Source organism: Oncorhynchus tshawytscha, linkage group LG09 (genome assembly GCF_018296145.1).
Source record: "Oncorhynchus tshawytscha isolate Ot180627B linkage group LG09, Otsh_v2.0, whole genome shotgun sequence".
Lineage (NCBI taxonomy): Eukaryota > Metazoa > Chordata > Actinopteri > Salmoniformes > Salmonidae > Oncorhynchus > Oncorhynchus tshawytscha.
In genome coordinates, this window is record NC_056437.1 from 35,669,230 (window position 1) to 35,687,697 (window position 18,468).

Sequence of the window (18,468 nt, forward strand, 5' to 3'; positions counted from 1 at the left end):
GTACTCCTGAACTTATTTAGGCTTGCCATAACAGAGGGGTTGAATACTTATTGACTTCTTGACATTTCAGCTTTTAATTTTGTATTCATTTGTAAAAATTCTGAAAACATCATTCCACTTTGACATTAAGGGGTATTGTGTGTAGACTGTAACAAAACATGTGGAAACATTCAAGGGGTGTGAATACTTTCTGAAGGCACTGTATGAAAATACCCTCAAACAAAATATGATATTCTGTACTGTCTCCTCATATAAACATTTGATGTCAAATCCCAAGTGCTGGAATATAATGAGCCAATTAAAAGTTTTATATTCACTGTATTCCAGGTGAATTTGACCTATGACATAATCTCATTCCACATCACATAAATGTGCAGACACAATCAGTGATTTGATTAATTAGGTAAAACTACCTGACCTATGGTGACCATTGGGGGTGGGGGGGGGTCACTTAATAATCAGGTTAAAGGTCATTATTACTCAAATAAACAATCCAACCTGAATCAAGTGAAATGTTTATGGCTGAGCAGCGGTTTTGTGATCAATATAACTTAGATTATTGGCATCAGAGTTGTTTGTGTCTCTGTGTGTGTTATGTGTGTGGCGGTAGGCTTGAGGTTAAAGAAGCAGACTGGGAGCTGGAGGGTTGCCAGTTTTAACCCCTGGGATGCTTGCGGGGAGATCTGCAGGGAGTGAGCTGGCAGCCTTGGGTACTGTGACAGCAAAAAATAAAGCAAATGTGTTGTAGTTATAGGATGCTGGAGAGGACAGGGGGAGTGGAGGAGAGCGGGGTGCTGCGATGGGAACTCTTTCTCCTGCTCCTTTTGGCCTGGATCCTCCTCTACTTCTGCATCTTTAAGGGGGTCAAGTCAACAGGGAAGGTAAAAGAGAGAGAAAGAGACAGATAGACATGCTGATACAGAGAGAGAGATCAGGACTAGTTCTATGATATGCTTTCCAAGTAAAAAAAGATGAGTGAGTAAATGTTCTTATCTCTAATTTTTTACTCTTACGTCGACATAACATTTGGCTCTTTTACATTGATTCAGAGTTAGTCCACGTTTTTGTAGATTTTTGGCCATTGTGAGCATTTTATAATATCATATTTTTACTACTATTTCTGTGTCTCCTCCAGGTGGTATACTTCACGGCTCTCTTCCCATATGTCATCCTGTTAGCTCTGTTGATTAACAATGTCCAGCTCCCAGGAGCTATGGAAGGCATCCGCTTTTTCATCGTGCCAAACTGGGAGAAACTCCTGGAGTTGGAGGTAAGAGGACTGAGGTACAGGCCCGATCCCTAACCTTGAAGGCAAAGTTTGCTTTTTTTACAACCAAATCTCTCTTTTTGATGTAAATTATATGTTATAGAAGGGTCCAGAACATTTTTTCTCTCGATTTCACTTGTTTTTGAGAAACTTAAAAAAATTCTTTCCCCCTTTTTTATTATAATACATTTTTTACTCCCTTTTTCATGATATCCAATTGGTAGTTACAGTCTTGTCCCATCACGACTACTCCAGTACGGACTAGGGGAAAGGCGAAGGTTGAGAACCGTGCAACCTCCGAAACACAACCCAGCCAAGCTGCACTGTTTCTTGACACAATGTCCGCTTCAGCCGAAAGCCAGCCGCACCAATGTGTCGGAAGAAACGCCGTACACCTGGCCACCGTGTCAGCGTGCATTGCACCCGAACCTCCACCGAAGTCGCTGGTGCGTGATGGGACAAGAACATCCCTGCCGGCCCAACCCTCCCCTATCCCGGACGACGCTGGGCCAATTGTGCACCGCCCTATGGGTGTCCCGGTCACAGCCGGCTGCAACAGAGCCTGGACTCGAACCAGGATCTCTAGTGGCACAGCTAGCACTGTTTTTGAGAAACTTATCCCAACCAGTGATTCACTTCCCCAATCAAAAGCCCTGGATTAACACTGAGGTTAGTGCTTCTGCATACAGGGCTATCGCAGAGATTGTGTACACATGAAATCGTTATTTTGAGCTTTATCCGCACCATTCCCTGTGTAGCCTGCTACTAAAATCTCATAATAAAATGGAATATAAAGTTGCGGATTAAGTTCGGAATGACACAACATCTACTGACCTGCATCACTATACTGAGAGCTTTTCCGTTTCTAAAATGACGCATTTGGGTGTGTCTGGAACCTCTGTTTAAAAAATTTTCGGAGCCCCCTGTACTGCACAATGAGGATGATGAAGTGAGTCGCTGGTTTGGCTAAACATAACCCGAAACACAACCAAAACAAACTGCAAATGCATCCAACAAGTTTGTATTCATAAGCTTGATGTAGTCATTGTGTGCAAGGAATACGGTATCAAACACTAAAGCTTAGACTGCATTTATACACTATAAGCACATTTTTCTAAATACTTATGACCTCTTCAAATGTGGGGATTAGATACATAAAGTGATTTCATTTCTAAGTTTTGAGCCAAATAAAAAAAAGTAGCTTAACTGTCCAAATAAACTCAGCAAAAAAAGAAACGTCCTCTCACTGTCAACTGCGTTTATTTTCAGCATCCATAGCGTGTGTTAGTATTTGTTAGTACACCTGCAAGTTCACAGACATTTCTGGGGGGAATGGCCCTAGCACTCACCCTCCGAGCCAACAGGTCCCAGACGTGCTCAATAGGATTGAGATCCGGGCTCTTCGCTGGCCATGGCAGAACACTGACGTTCATGTCTTGCAGGATATCACGCACAGAAGGAGCAGTATGGCTGGTGGCATTGTCATGCTGGAGGGTCATGTCAGGATGAGCCTGCAGGAAAGGTACCACTTGAGGGAGGAGGATGTCTTCCCTGTAACGCACATCGTTGAGATTGCCTGCAATGACAACAAGCTCAGTCCGATGATGTTGTGACACACCACCCCAGACCATGACGGACCCTCCACCTCCAAATCGATCCCGCTCCAGAGTACAGGCCTCGGTGTAACGCTCATTCCTTCGACGATAAACGCAAATCCAACCATCACCCCTGGTGAGACAAAACCGCGACACGTCAGTGAAGAGCCCTTTTTGCCAGTCCTGTCTGGTTCAGCGACGGTGGGTTTGTGCCCATAGGCGACGTTGTTGCCGGTGATGTCTGGTGAGGACCTGCCTTACAACAGGCCTACAAGCCCTCAGTCCAGCCTCTCTCAGCCTATTGAGGACAGTCTGAGCACTGATGGAGGGATTTTGCGTTCCTGGTGTAACTCGGGCAGTTGCCATCCTGTAGCTGTCCTGCAGGTGTGATGTTCGGATGTACCGATCCTGTGCAGGTGTTGTTACACGTGGTCTGCCACTGCGAGGACAATCAGCTTTCCATCCAGTCTCCCTGTAGCGCTGTCTTAGACGTCTCACAGTACGGACAGTGCAATTTATTGCCCTGGACACATCTGCAGTCCTCATTCCTCCTTGCATCATGCCTAAGGCACGTTCACACAGATGAGCAGGGACCCTGGGCATCTTTCTTTTGGTGTTTTTCAGAGTCAGTAGAAAGGCCTCTTTAGTGTCCTAAGTTTTCATTACTGTGACCTTAATTGCCTACGGTCTGTAAGCTGTTAGTGTCTTAATGTCCGTTCCACAGGTGCATGTTCATTAATTGTTTATGGTTCATTGAACAAGCATTGGAAACTGTGTTTAAACCCTTTACAATGAAGATCTGTGAAGTTATTTGGATTTTTTACAAATGATCTTTGAAAGACAGGGTCCTGAAAAAGGGACTTTTCTTTTTTTGCTGAGTACATACAGTACGGTGTTAAGTGTATGAGTTACATGAGCTACTTCAATGAGCAATGAAGAGGTACAATATAGGCTACACCCTGGGGTAAGTGTATAAATTGAGCAGTATAGTAGCAACAGTTGTGATGTGTGTGTGGGCATGAATGAGTATACAAACCATAAAGGACACCTTCCTAATATTGAATTGCACCCTCCCCCTTTTGCCCTCAGAACAGCCTCAATTCTTCGGGGCATGTGCTCTACAAGGTGTTGAAAGTGTTCCACAGAGATGCTGACCCATGCTGACTTTAATGCTTCACACAGTTTGGGTGGTGGACTATTCTTGATACACACAGGAAATTGTTGAGCGTTCAAAGGCACACAATGTTAGATCTCCAAGCGGTTTCCCAAAACCACCATTAGATGCTTCTTTTGTCCTGTGATTGGACATTAGGCCATGTAGCCCTTTTCAGCCTAGCTTGGAGTCTCCCTTTCCTCTCTTTTCTTTGTCACCACCGTTGCCTCAGATCATCTCGGCCAGGAGCAACAGGTATAAGGCCGCGGTGCAGAGAAGAAAGGAGCAAATGTAGTATTCCAGGTCTGGGATGCTGAGAAATTGGTGTGTAGCTTTCGATTCTTGATCCAGGAGTGTTTGTCAGTCGTAGGAAATTATTGCACGAACATTCTGAGCAAACAAAGTACTAATTTAATGCAAAAAATGGCCATAAAAAAGCAAAGTAGAAGACGCGCGACCTCCTCACTGCCGCAAATTAAAAGGTAGGATAACGTATTAGTTCTTGTTCTCCGTGTCCAATTTAAGTAATTTAAGCATGTTAACCCTTGCAAGGCTGCTGGCCCAGACCACATCCCAAGCACCATCCTCAGAGCATGTGCAGATCAGCTGTCTGGAGTATTTATGGACATATTCAATCTCTGACTGGTCTCAAAGACTAGACTTAACATAGTAAATGTAAAACAAAAGGAGGGTGGTTTGTCAGGGTGGATGGTTAGGTATATAACGTGAAGTCTAGCAACCCAAAGGTTGCGTGTTCGAATCTCATCATGGACGACTGTAGAATTTTAGCTTATTAGCAACTCTGCAGCTATTTCTTTGCTACTTCCCAACTACTTAGCATGTTAGCTAACCCTTCCACTAACCCTAACCTTAACCCTTTTAGCTAACCCTTCCCTTATCCCTTTAACCTGACTTCTAACCTTAACCCCAACCCCTAAAGCTAGTTAACATTAGCATCAGCCACCTAGCTAACTTTAGTGACAACAAATTGGAATTTATAACATATCATACGTTTGGAAATTTGTAATATATTGTATGTTTTTCACATTCATAACATATTGTACGTATTGCAATTCGTAACATATTACACAAAATGGATTATGGATTAATACATACCATATGAAATGCAACATGTCTTACAAAATGGAGTGTCATAGATATAGGTACTGAATAATATTAAGTGCTTTGAGACCACATTGAATCTCACAATATCCCAGTCTGTTGTCCCCACTTGCTTCAAGATATCCACCATAGTTCCTGTACAAAAGAAAGCAAAGGTAACTGAACTAAATGTCATAATGAAGTGCTTTGACTAGTTAACTAGGCTAGTTAAGGCTAACTTTGACTAGGCTAGTTAAGCACCATATCACCTCCACCTTATTCGGCACCCTAGACCCGCTACAATTCGCATATCGCCCCAATAGATCCATGGATGATGCAATCGCAATTGCACTGCACACTGCCCCATCCCACTTGGACAAGAGAAATACCTACAGTGCATTTGGCAACTATTCAGACTCCTTGAGTTTCTCCACATTTTGTTATGTTTCAGCCTAATTCTAAAATGTATTAAATAATTTCCCCCTCATATATCTACCACAATACCCCATAATGACCAAGCAAAAACAGGTTTTTAGAATTTTTTCCAAATTTTTAAGAAAAAACTGATATCACATTTTACATAACTATTCAGACCCTTTACTCAGTACTTTGTTGAAGCCCCTTCGACAGCGATTACAGCCTCGAGTCTTCTTGGGTATGACGCTACAAGCTTGACACACCTGTATTTGGGGAGTTTCTCCTGTTATTCTCTTCAGATCCTCTCAAGCTCTGTCAGGTTGGATGGGGAGCGTCGCTGCACAGCTATTTTCAGGTCTCTCCAGAGATGTTAGATCGGGTTCAAGTCTGGGCTCTGTCTGGGCCACTCAAGGACATTCAGAGACTTGTCCCAAAGCCACTCCTGCGTTGTCTTGGCTGTGTGCTTAGGGTCATTGTCCTGTTGGAAGTTGAACCTTTGCCCCAGTCTGAGGTCCTGAGCGCTCTGGAGCAGGTTTTCACCAAGGATCGCTCTGTACTTTGCTCTGTTCATCTTTCTGACTAGTCTCCCAGTCCCTGCCATGATGCTGCCAACACCATGCTTCACCGTAGGGATGCCAGGTTTCCTTCAGACGTGACGCTTGGCATTCAGGCCAAAGAGTTCAATCTTGGTTTCATCAGACCAGAGAATCTTGTTCTTCATGGTCGAAGAGTTCTTTAGGTGCATTTTGGCAAACTCCAAGCGGACTGTCATGTGCCTTTTACTGAGGGGTGGCTTCCGTCTGGCCACGCTAAAGGCCTGAATGGTGGAGTGCTGCAGAGATGGTTGTCCTTCTGGAAGGTTCTCCACAGAGGAACTCTTTCAGAGTGACCATCAGGTTCTTGGTTACCTCCCTGACCCAGGTCCTTCTCCCCCGATTGCTCAGTATGGCCGGGCAGCCAGCTCTTGTATGGTCTTGGTGGTTCTAAACTTCTTCCATTTAAGAATGATGGAGGCCACTGTGTTCTTGCCGACCGTCAATGCTGCAGACATTTTTTGGTAGCCCCAGATGTGTGCCTGACACAATCCTATCTCGGAGCTCTACGGACAATTTCTTCAACCTCATGGCTTGGTTTTTGCTCTGTCAACTGTGTTACCTTATATAGACAGGTGTGTGCCTTTCCAAATCATGTCCAATCAATTGAATTTACTATAGGTGGACTCCAATCAAGTTCTAGAAACATCTCGAGGATGAATGGAAACAGGATGCACCTGAGCTCAATTGCGAACTCATTGCAAAGGGTCTGAATACTTATGTAAATAAGGTATTTCTGTTTTCGCTTTGTCATTATGGGGTATTGTGTAGATTTATGAGGATTTTTTTTATTTAATCAATTTTAGAATAAGGTTGTAACATAACAACATGTGCAAAAAGTCAAGGGGTCTGAATACTTTCTGAATGCACTGTATATACATGATACAGTATGTACACTGAACAAAAGTATAAACGTAAAGTGTTTGTCCCATGAGCTAAAATAAAAGATCCCAGAAATGTTCCATACTCATAAAATGCTTATTTCTCTCACATCATTTTATGCACACATTTGTTTACATCCCTGTTAGTGAGCATTTTATCCTTTGTCAAGATAATACATCCACCTGACTGGTGCAGCATATCAAGAAGCTGATTAAACAGCATGATAATTACACAGGTGCACCTTGTGCTGGGGACAATAAAAGACCATTTAAAAATGTGCAGTTTGGTCACACAACACAATGACACAGATGTCTCAAGTTTTGAGGGAGCGTGCAATTGTCATGATGACTGCAGGAATGTCCACCTGTTGCCAGAGAATTCAATGTTCCTTTCTCTACTATAAACTTCCACCAATGTAATTTTAGAGAATTTGGCAGTACGTCCAAACGGCCTCACAACCGCAGACCACGGGTAACCACACCAGCCCAGGACCTCCACATCCGGCTTCTTCACCTGTGGGATCATTTGAGGGGGATGCTGAGAAGGATTTCTGTCTGTAATAAAGCCCTTTTGTGGGGGAAAACTAATTCTTATTGGCTGGGCCTGGGTCGCCAGTGGGTGGGCATGGCTCCCAAGTGGGTGGGCCTATGCCTGGGCTGCGCCCCTGCCCAGTCATGTGGAATCCATAGATTAGGGCCTGATGAATTTATTTCAATTGACTGATTTCCTTACTTGAACTGTAACTCAGCAAAATCTTTGAAATTGTTGCATGTTGTTTAGTATATATATTCCAGACATAGCTTTTTCTGATATTTATTAATTTCTTTCTTAAAATGTTATTTTTGGGGACTATTTGTGTTGCTTTTTTATTGCTAGGTATTACTGCACTGTTGGAGCTAGAAACACTAGCATTTCGCAAGCTTTTCCAGTAAACTTTGATTTGATTTTAAATAAGCCATAGATAAGGATCTAAATCATATCAGGAGAAGATTGGTTCGGGAGGAGCTTTTGTGAAGACATGTCGAGGTCGGGTGCTGCTGGAAAAGAGCTTGGATGTGTAATGGTTAACTGCCATCTAGGGTGATTGTTAGGATAACATTGTTATTCTATCATTGTGGATGAGTTTTATGGTGCTATTGGAGGTACAGTCCATTATTAGACGGAATTCCTTGTGTTTTGTTCCAGGTTTGGGTCAACGCTGCAGCTCAGATCTTTAACTCCATTGGGATAGGCTTTGGCTCCCTCATGGCCATGTCCAGCTATAACAACTTCAACAACAACATATTAAAGTGAGAAGCTCATTTTGAGGAGAGTTTGTAGTCAGGTCAAATCAGTTAAAAGTCCGTTCAAATATATTTTCACATTTTTACGGTGTCCATATTAGGTCAATCTCAGCAGGTGCTGTCCTAATATGGACACCGTACAGCATACTGGATTGATTCATCCATCACATCCCTTTTTCTCCCCACAGAGACACCCTGGCTATCTCCATCACCAACTCCCTGACCAGTATTCTGGCAGGTTTTGTCATCTTCTCGGCATTCGGCTACATGTCACATCTCCAGAACATACCTGTCAGTGAGCTGGCTGTAGATGGTGAGTTTTTTTGAGCAAACTAAAGATAATTTAGGGAGGGGAAATCATTTTGGACAGCTGACGAAAGACCACACATTTTCATTTAGGAAATGTACCATTTCTAGTTACTGTGCATGTATTTGAGGCAAAGCATACTAATTTCACCAAGATTGTTCCATAAAAGAGTTTAGACACCAAAGTCATAATAACAATGCACGTGTGTTCTGAATTATTTTGCATCTAGGTCCAGGACTGGTTTTTGTTGTTTACCCACAAGCCTTTGCAACGATGTCAGTGGCTCCGCTGTGGGCAATTCTGTTCTTCTTCATGCTCCTGTGCCTTGGGCTGGACAGCCAGGTAGCTAACTGTACATTACCTAACCTAAACCCACTGTCACATGATACTAAATACACTTTTCTCTACTTGAAACAGATGCATTTGTCCTCACGTTGTCTTTTTTATTTATTTAATTTGTACCTTTATTTAACTAGGCAATTCAGTTAAGAACAAATTATTATTTTCATTGATGGCCTAGGAACAGTGGGTTAACTGTCTTGTTCAGGGGCAGAACCTTGTCAGCTCGGGGATTTAATATTGCAACCTTTCTGTTACTAGGCTACCTGCTGCCGGTCACGTTCTCTTTGTTTGGCCACATGGTTAAATTATGGTAATTACTATAAATCTGTGAATACAATATCCAGTAAAATGTATAATCTTCTTTCACAAATGATTCCAGGAACCAAAAATAAATTTTTAACTACAGCAGTTCCAGTTCCAATAGAAAGTAATGCAATGTCAAATCAAATCAAATTGTATTTGTCACATGTGCCGAACACAACCTTACTGTGAAATGCTTACTTGCAAGTTAACCTTACATTAACCAACAATGCTGTTAAGAAAAATAAGATTTAATTAAGAAAATATTTACTAAATAAAATATTTACAAACTAAAAATGTAAATAAAAAAGGAGTAAAATAACAATAGGAGGCTATATACAGGGGGTACCGGTACCGAGTCAATGTATGGGGGTACAGGTTAGCCGAGGTAATTGAGGTAATACAGTGGGGCAAAAAAGTATTTAGTCAGCCACCAATTGTGCAAGTTCTCCCACTTAAAAAGATGAGAGAGGCCTGTAATTTTCATCATAGGTACACTTCAACTATGACAGACAAAATGAGAAAAAAAATCCAGAAAATCACATTGTAGGATTTTTAATGAATTTATTTGCAAATTATGGTGGAAAATAAATATTTGGTCACAGCAAGATTTCTGGCTCTCACAGACCTGTAACTTCTTCTTTAAGAGGCTCCTCTGTCCTCCACTCGTTACCTGTATTAATTGCACCCGTTTGAACTTGTTATCAGTATAAAAGACACCTGTCCACAACCTCAAACAGTCACACTCCAAACTCCACTATGGCCAAGACCAAAGAGCTGTCAAAGGACACCAGAAACAAAAGTGTAGACCTGCACCAGGCTGGGAAGACTGAATCTGCAATAGGTAAGCAGGTTGGTTTGAAGAAATCAACTGTGGGAGCAATTATTAGGAAATGGAAGACATACAAGACCACTGATAATCTCCCTCGATCTGGGGCTCCACGCAAGATCTCACCCCATGGGGTCAAAATGATCACAAGAACAGTGAGAAAAAATCCCAGAACCACACGGGGGGACCTAGTGAATCACCTGCAGAGAGATGGGACCAAAGTAACAAAGCCTACCATCAGTAAAAACACTACGCCGCCAGGGACTCAAATCCTGCAGTGCCAGACGTGTCCCCCCTGATTCAGCCAGTACATGTCCAGGCCCGTCTGAAGTTTGCTAGAGAGCATTTGGGATGATCCTGAAGAAGATTGGGAGAATGTCATATGGTCAGATGAAACCAAAATATAACTTTTTGGTAAAAACTCAACTCGTCGTGTTTGGAGGACAAAGAATGCTGAGTTGCATCCAAAGAACACTATACCTACTGTGAAGCATGGGGGTGGAAACATCATGCTTTGGGGCTGTTTTTCTGCAAAGGGACCAGGACGACTGATCCGTGTAAAGGAAAGAATGAATGGGGCCATGTATCGTGAGATTTTGAGTGAAAACCTCCTTCCATCAGCAAGGACATTGAAGATGAAACGTGGCTGGGTCTTTCAGCATGACAATGATCCCAAACACACCGCCCGGGCAACGAAGGAGTGGTTTCGTAAGAAGCATTTCAAGGTCTTGGAGTGGCCTAGCCAGTCTCCAGATCTCAACCCCATAGAAAATCTTTGGAGGGAGTTGAAAGTCTGTGTTGCCCAGCAACAGCCCCAAAACATCACTGCTCTAGAGGAGATCTGCATGGAGGAATGGGCCAAAATACCAGCAACAGTGTGTGAAAACCTTGTGAAGACTTACAGAAAACGTTTGACCTCTGGCATTGCCAACAAAGGGTATATAACAAAGTATTGAGATAAACTTTTGTTATTGACCAAATACTTATTTTCCACCATAATTTGCAGATAAATTCATTAAAAATCCTACAATGTGATTTTCTGGATTTTTTTTCTCATTTTGTCTGTCGTAGTTGAAGTGTACCTATGATGAAAATTACAGGGCTCTCATCTTTTTAAGTGGGAGAACTTGCACAATTGGTGGCTGACTTAATACTTTTTTACCCCACTGTATGTAGGGATACACCGATATTACATTTTTGGCCGATACCGATATCCAATATTTTCCTTGCCAAAAAAAAACGATACCGATAGCCGATATTTAACATTTTAGCGGCCTTTTAAGCATTCTAGTACAGTTAAATAGTTAAACACACACATGGACGCAGCGGTCTAAGGCACTGCATCTCAATGCAAGAGGCGTCACTACAGTCCCTCGTTTGAATACAGGCTGTATCACATCTGGCAGTGATTGGGAGTCCCATAAGGCGGCGCACAATTGGCCCAGCGTCGTCTGGGTTTGGCCGGGGTAGGTCCTCATTGTAAATAAGAATTTGTTCTTAACTGACTTGCCTCATTAAATAAAGGTTACACACACACCACACTGACCAAAAAGTTATTTTGTTGGCATTTACGTATGTCCCCATTACCAGTAAAACATAACCAAAACCTAATTCTTTCACTTACTTGTGCTGTTTCGTTGTTCAGTCGTTTCAGGATTTCATCACAAATGTCAAGCAGTGAAGTTTCAGCTCTGTCTGTCCATGGCCTCTCTTCCTTGGTGCACACTGTTACTGTGTCCGTTTCCCTCTTGTCCAGCTGTGTATGTAGCATTTCACATAAACGCTGTTTCTTGTCTGCATCAAAGTAGTGGTCCTTGTACCTAGCATCGAGCATGGAGGCGACACAGTAAAGAGGCTCAGAGAGAATGCCACCGAATCGCTTATTCACAGCCTCAAGTACTTTTGTAAGTTTTAACCCCACGGTCTGTGTCGGCAGTTTTGTTGAGCAGGCGTTTGAATTCCATGACAGAGGGTATCATGTCTGCTGCATTTGTACAAACATGTTCTCAAATGCCATTGAAATGGCAGTAGCGGTATGAGAACCAGCACATTCTTGAGCATGCAATTCGGATTTCCTCAGTATGAAATCCTTGTCAACCCACTGTGCTGTCTGCATGCTCGTGGAGCTGACATTGCTGGTCAAAATGTCAGTCATGAAGCTAATAGCAGTGACGCCAATAGCAAGTAGCTCATAGATGTGCGTTTCAACAATACTGTTTAACTCCGGTAGCGAAACATCTGAAAAATAGCACCTACTTGGTAGTGTGTACCGGGGCTCGAGGTGCTTGACCAGTCGGCAAAAACCAACATCATACACGACAGTAAACGGTTGATTGTCAAGGGCAATGAATTACATCATCTTGGCGTTAATGGATTTCGCCTTTGAGTTGTCTTGCTGAAATGTTCTTACTCTTTCAAATGACTGCTCGACTTGAACTTGTTTATTTGTTGGATGTGTGCGCTTAGTATTTTTCTGCTTTTGTTCTGTGTAGCGCTATATTTTTTGTGGTGTCATTACATCATCTACCTACGTTATATAGGCATGCATGTCAGCTTTGACATCGGTGCCTTTGCATGCATGTCAGCTTTGACATCGGGGCGATGTTGGCATTTTTAGCTAATATCGTCCGATTCCGATATGCTCATCGATATACCGTGCATCCCTAGTAATATGCACATGTAGGTAGGGTTAAAGTGACAGCCTATCCTTCACATGCAGATAGTGATGCTTAGTGTTCAGTTTGTTTAGGTTTGTCCTACCTGCCAGGTTGAAAGGACAGTCACAATGGCCTCATAAAACAGCCATTAAATGATGAGAAGAGAATGTCAAGATTCTAACTATTTTTTGACACAGATGAAAAAATGCCAAATCATTGTTACCAGATAGTTGCAGTAAGAAAGCCTTTATTATAAGTGTAAAACTAACAAGGACTCAATAATCCATGCTTTCTGTGAATGCAATAAAGTTATGGGCGGAGCTAGAAAGTTGGCTTTTCAGAAGTATTACAGTGTAAATGTAAATGTCATCTGTCTGTCTGCATATTTCCAGACATGGAATATGGGAGTGTAGTGAGATACCCAATGGGCTGGACAATTCTCTTTTCATCACTCAACTTGAAAAAACGTATCCTGAAAATGTAGACATCAATCAATTTGCCATTATTAACACAATGGAAAAATGGAAAATATTTTTTATTGAAATAGCATGGGCGACTGAGAAAAACAAATAGGAACAATTTAAGGCCACGTGGCAAACAATATTGCAGGCACTAGGGATGGGGTTGTGAGTATGCGGGTCTGAGCAGATGAGATGTCGTTGTTTGTGTCCGTCTGTAATTTGTTGTTTGTATGTGTATCTTTGTATCTGGTGTGTACTTTATATGTACAAAAAAGAAATATGCTAAAATATGTTATTATATTGGTATCTCCATGTTGTAATGTTACCATGTTATGACTTTAAAAAGTATATATATGTCTCAGTTTGCCATGGTGGAGGTGATGGCGACCAGCCTAATGGATGGGTTTGGAGGGCCCCTGATGAAGTTCCTGAGACACAAGGAGATGCTGGTGCTGGCAGTCTGCAGCACTGCCTTTCTGCTGGGAATACCCCATGTCATGCAGGTACCCTGGAGTGTATGCCTAGACCATATAGGTGTACACTCATCAGACAAATCCAGCACAGCAATAATCCAGGACAAGTAGTGGACTAGACTAGTAATAAAGTGCACTTAGGGTAATATAATTATACTCCACCAAAATGTACACTGTTAGATGAAATCGTGCTATATAGAACCAAAAAAAGGATACAATTTGAATAATTTAGTGTGATTAATTGTTTATTAATCTCAGAAACTCAGAACTAAAATCGTATATACAGTAATTGCATCAGACGCTTGATTAGTTTCTAGGTGGAGATGTATGAGAAAAGGTACTAACAAGACTAGCTTAGTCTCCACCTTTTTAAATGCTAAATCTCAGCCAAAGTACCCCCTCCTTCCAAAAACTTTCCACTTGAAATCATTGCTTGAAAACCTTTAAGCACCACATTCACCCAACCCTGATACTTCTAAATAATCAGTGACAGAATGCCAAAGCACTGGATCTACTTTTACTCATTAGTCATTGCATCCCAGATTATTTTAGCATATGTTACGCCACTTGATGTAACGTTCTGTCCACGAGAGATTAGTTCTTTCTTACAGCTGGTATTAAATACGCTCTCTCTTTGACCAGGTGGGGATCTATGTATTCCAGCTGATGGACCACTACACGGCCATAGTGTCTCTCATGTTCCTGGCCTTCTTTGAGGTGCTGGCCATCTGCGGACTTTATGGTGAGACCAGTGTGTGTCTAACATATGCGTGTTAGTCATTACAGAAATGAAATTAATACATTAATTCTGATAGGTGTGAGGAGGCTTTCGGCAAACTTAAAGGAGATGACAGGAAATAGGCCTAATATCTTCTTCAGAGTGTGCTGGATGTTTGTGGCTCCTCTTCTGATCACTGTGAGTCATCCTCATTCACCCTAACAGAACTATAGTGTCTACAAATAACTTGCCATACAGTTGACATTGTCAAATGTAAAAAAATAAATGACAAGGGCATATCTGGTTTTGAGAGTAGGTATACTTTGAATGCAATTGATAAAGGTATTTGTATCATCCCTCTCTCTCCTATGGTACAACAGATTATCCTGGTGTTCACAATCATTCAGTTTAAACCAGCTCGCTATGAGGACTACGTGTATCCCCCGTGGGCTCAGGGGATTGGCTGGGTCATCGCTATGGCATCCATCATCTGGATCCCACTCGGAGCTCTTCACACACTGTGGGTTCTGCCAGGCTCCTTCACTGAGGTACTGTATTACTATCAATCTCTCTCTCTCTACCTATAGCATTATTTTGACCTTAGTACAACACCTAGCAACCTTGTCAAGAGGTTCTGGATAGAGTGGGGCAGTATCCAGATTTTAATATCTTCATTCCGTCCTTCTCTCATCCCAGGACTTACGGTATTGCCAGCTTAGTACACTTGGGGGCATAGAAAAATGCAAAAAAGCCCATTGGGTGTCAATTACCAGAATGCAGAATTAGCACAATAATTGCGAATTTCCATGGAAGCTACAAGCTAAATATGCTAAGAAACACAAACGAAAATAAACTAATTGCAAAGACAGGCAATCCAGCTCATAAAATGATACATATATTAGGTAGGTGCTACCGAATGTAATTTTTGGTGAGTTTGGACATTTGCACAATGTCTCTCATTCACATTCACTTGTAAATTAACAAAGTTTTAAGGAATGCTTGTCTGAAGGAAGAAAAGTACTGGTTCTGGAGAAGCTTGTGTACACGCTGAGTCTGTGTGGAGTCTGGAGTCGCTAGGGCAATGGGCCTGCCTGCTCTGCTCGGAGAAGAGGAGGGGGGGACCAGATGAGCCGACAACGAAGAGGAGAAAAAAACTCAAGGAAATCAAGATAGCAGTGGAAGCTGTACAGATTTCTCAAACATGGCAGAATGCTAACACTATATGATGATCCGTCTCCTTATTAATTCCACCACTTACTTGAATAACTAGCAAGTTAAACTTAGGGGACGCGTTAATGCAGAATTCTGTGTTTTTTACTCAGAAAAAAAGATAAAACGCATAAGAAATATCTTGCTGCGTTTTGTAAACGCATGATCTAAAATGCTTTATTGTAATTTCTGCTTGGCATCAGACTAATTTTGAGCTTTAGTTGCTCTTCTCCACTTGGATGAGAATTCACCAATGCATTCTATCAGCAGACAGCACTCTGACTGATGTGTAGTATGGTGGTTAATTTCTTTACTATCAAATGAGGAGAGACAAACTTATCACACAAGTCAGAGTTATACTTAAACTAAATCTTTATTCACTTATTAATACGGGAACAGGTCAATACAACACACATATAAAGTGAATCGATTGAGTGCTCTACGATAATAATGGCTGGTCAATGAATCACCCTCAGATGATTCGTTGAGAGCCCTGAGACAAAGGCCTTTTATAGCCAAGATACACCCCCTTCAGTCTACATGACAAACAACAGATGTATGGAATGGGTCACAAGGTTAAGATTTGTATGAAAGTTAATTCACAGCAGACAGTATCTGCTGTAAAAACTGTTCTCATTGTGTAGACATCGTAAATCTCCTGTCATTGTTCAATCTCCAAGAGGCCCACTTTCAGTTCACACAGACACAATAGAGTTATAAGAACCCTCTATTCTGTTGCATAAAACAACCATTTGATGCAATTACACTATTATAACATAATCTTGCATTTTTGCTCTCACAGTAGCTACTTTTCTCCAGCACTTTCGGTGTAGCCTGCTTTTCTCTGGTAAAATGCAAGATTAACAACAGGAAATGAAGCTGGCTACATTCTTTCTATGATAAACATTAGAAATATGATGGCCATCCATCGTTTTTGCAAAAAATACCACTGTAAGCTCATTTACTTGTGTGGCTGCCTGCCAAATAGCGTTGCACTTCTGTTGTCATCTGATGAAAATGAAGCTATTTTCTGCCGAATGTGTTGCACTAATTAATTTTCGGTGAAGGAAACTGAAGTCCCATGCCCCTGATCACTCTATTGAAGCTAAAAAACACTGACTTCCAATATAAAACGCGACCCCTGTCAGTACACAGCTGGACTCAACTGATCTGGGGAACTACGGTAAACTTCATAATGTGACAGGTGAAACGAAGAAAGCGATTTGCTTTATCTCCTAATGTATTGCACAAGTTGACTGCAGGTATTCACTTAAAAATTAGCTACAAATATTAACATTTATCGAAACACTTCAAAGAAATAGTTTCAATGGTATTGAAAAACCATCCCGGGGCTATTTCCAAATGCCCCAGTATATGGTATATATGGTCTACCGCCCAAGCCTAGTTCTGGTGTAATGGCTAAGCAAAGTTGTTGGACAGAATTAGTCCAAATTCATATGTTGTTAAAGACTTCTAATAATGTCTTGTCTTCCTCCCCCCAGAGATTAGTAAAGTCAATCACCCCCTATGCACTGGAGAACGAGAGGGGAGGAGACACATACCCAAACATAGCAGTCATCAGCTCCTTAGGTAGAGAAACAGAGAAGCCTCACATTCAGACAAACCTCTGATACTGACTCTCCCTACTGATGGCCTCTGTACCAGCCTGGGATTCTGGGACTATGCTAGGCTTGGAGAGCCAGGTGAGGGTTCACTAAGGATGTCAATCCTGATTCACATTGGCACTGGGAACCACACTGTCTGTGGATAACGTGACAAAAACCGTCCAACAACATTCTTATTGGTGTTGTTTGGGACTTCTGCTCATGGGGAAGTGAGTTGTTCTCCTTCATGGAGTGAATGACAGATCTTTTAAAAACACTGTTATAGTCAATTATGTAATAACAAATAGAAGAAATGGGCCTGGACCCAAGAAGATTACCTATCTCTGCTTTGAAAGATCAGAATTGGTCATGAGTGGGTACTGGTACATGATGAATAGACCTTAACCTGTCCATATGTTGCACTGTCTGAACTTTGGTAATATGTTTTCTATATGTAGCCATGGATAACCAAAGTACAACGGTGTGAGAACTGTTAGTTATGGATGTTGTTGTTCTGCCCTTCAAGCATGTTAGCTTTCACTTGAGCAGCACCTTGTGGTTAAAACACAACTGAGGAGGTATTACATGTATTTCTAGAGTACCACAGTGAGTCATAATACCCATAAAACCTAGCAGTCAAACAAGGATATGGTTCAAATTCTTTTTCCACAGTTAATTTTTCCAATAGCGGATTTTAGAAACTGTGTTTTCATGTAGGCTTACCCTGACGTGACTTTTTGATAACTGTGTAAACCTCACTGGGACATGGTGACTTTTATCAATATATTCGCATGTATTACCCCCCAAAATGAAATGCCTTTTTAGCTGCTAATGTGGCTATGATAAAGAACTACAAATGCCATAATGATCTGGATGGGACTCTTGATTAACTATCTGTTAGCAAAATTGTGTCATTAATAAATTGGAAAAATGTCTTTAAATTGACATGACGTGCAGGAATTTGCATGTCTCTTTTAATGCTAATTAGCATTTTCAAATCAGAGTAATAGAGATGAATATATTGATAAAATTCACCTTGTCCGAGAGAGGTTTACATGGTTATCAAAACGTCACGTCAGAGTAATCCTACACAAAACACAGCCTTTATTTTAAGTGTTTCTAAAATTCCCTGTTGTAAAAATGAATGGTGGTAAAATTATTGGAACCATTTCCGGTTTACCGCTAGGTTTTATGGGTATTATGACACCATCACCATGGGGCTATATATTAGTAAAACATGTACAGTATGATGCAGTAGCTATGGATCAGCACAGCAG

At 41.6% G+C, this 18,468-nt stretch overlaps 1 protein-coding gene across 1 annotated transcript in view; it reads left to right on the top strand.

Moving 5' to 3' along the window:
- si:ch211-283g2.1 (sodium- and chloride-dependent GABA transporter ine) overlaps positions 1-18,241 on the top strand; it is a 33,756-nt gene extending 15,515 nt beyond the window's left edge. The window contains exons 4-13 of the mRNA XM_024431798.2: positions 749-881; positions 1,136-1,270; positions 8,194-8,297; positions 8,480-8,604; positions 8,828-8,940; positions 13,550-13,690; positions 14,303-14,402; positions 14,476-14,576; positions 14,759-14,926; positions 17,090-18,241. Coding sequence (XP_024287566.1) covers positions 749-881; positions 1,136-1,270; positions 8,194-8,297; positions 8,480-8,604; positions 8,828-8,940; positions 13,550-13,690; positions 14,303-14,402; positions 14,476-14,576; positions 14,759-14,926; positions 17,090-17,218 — 1,249 coding nt within the window. The 3' untranslated portion in view covers positions 17,219-18,241. The remainder of the gene's footprint in view (positions 1-748; positions 882-1,135; positions 1,271-8,193; positions 8,298-8,479; positions 8,605-8,827; positions 8,941-13,549; positions 13,691-14,302; positions 14,403-14,475; positions 14,577-14,758; positions 14,927-17,089) is intronic.
- The last annotated feature ends 227 nt before the right edge of the window (positions 18,242-18,468 follow it).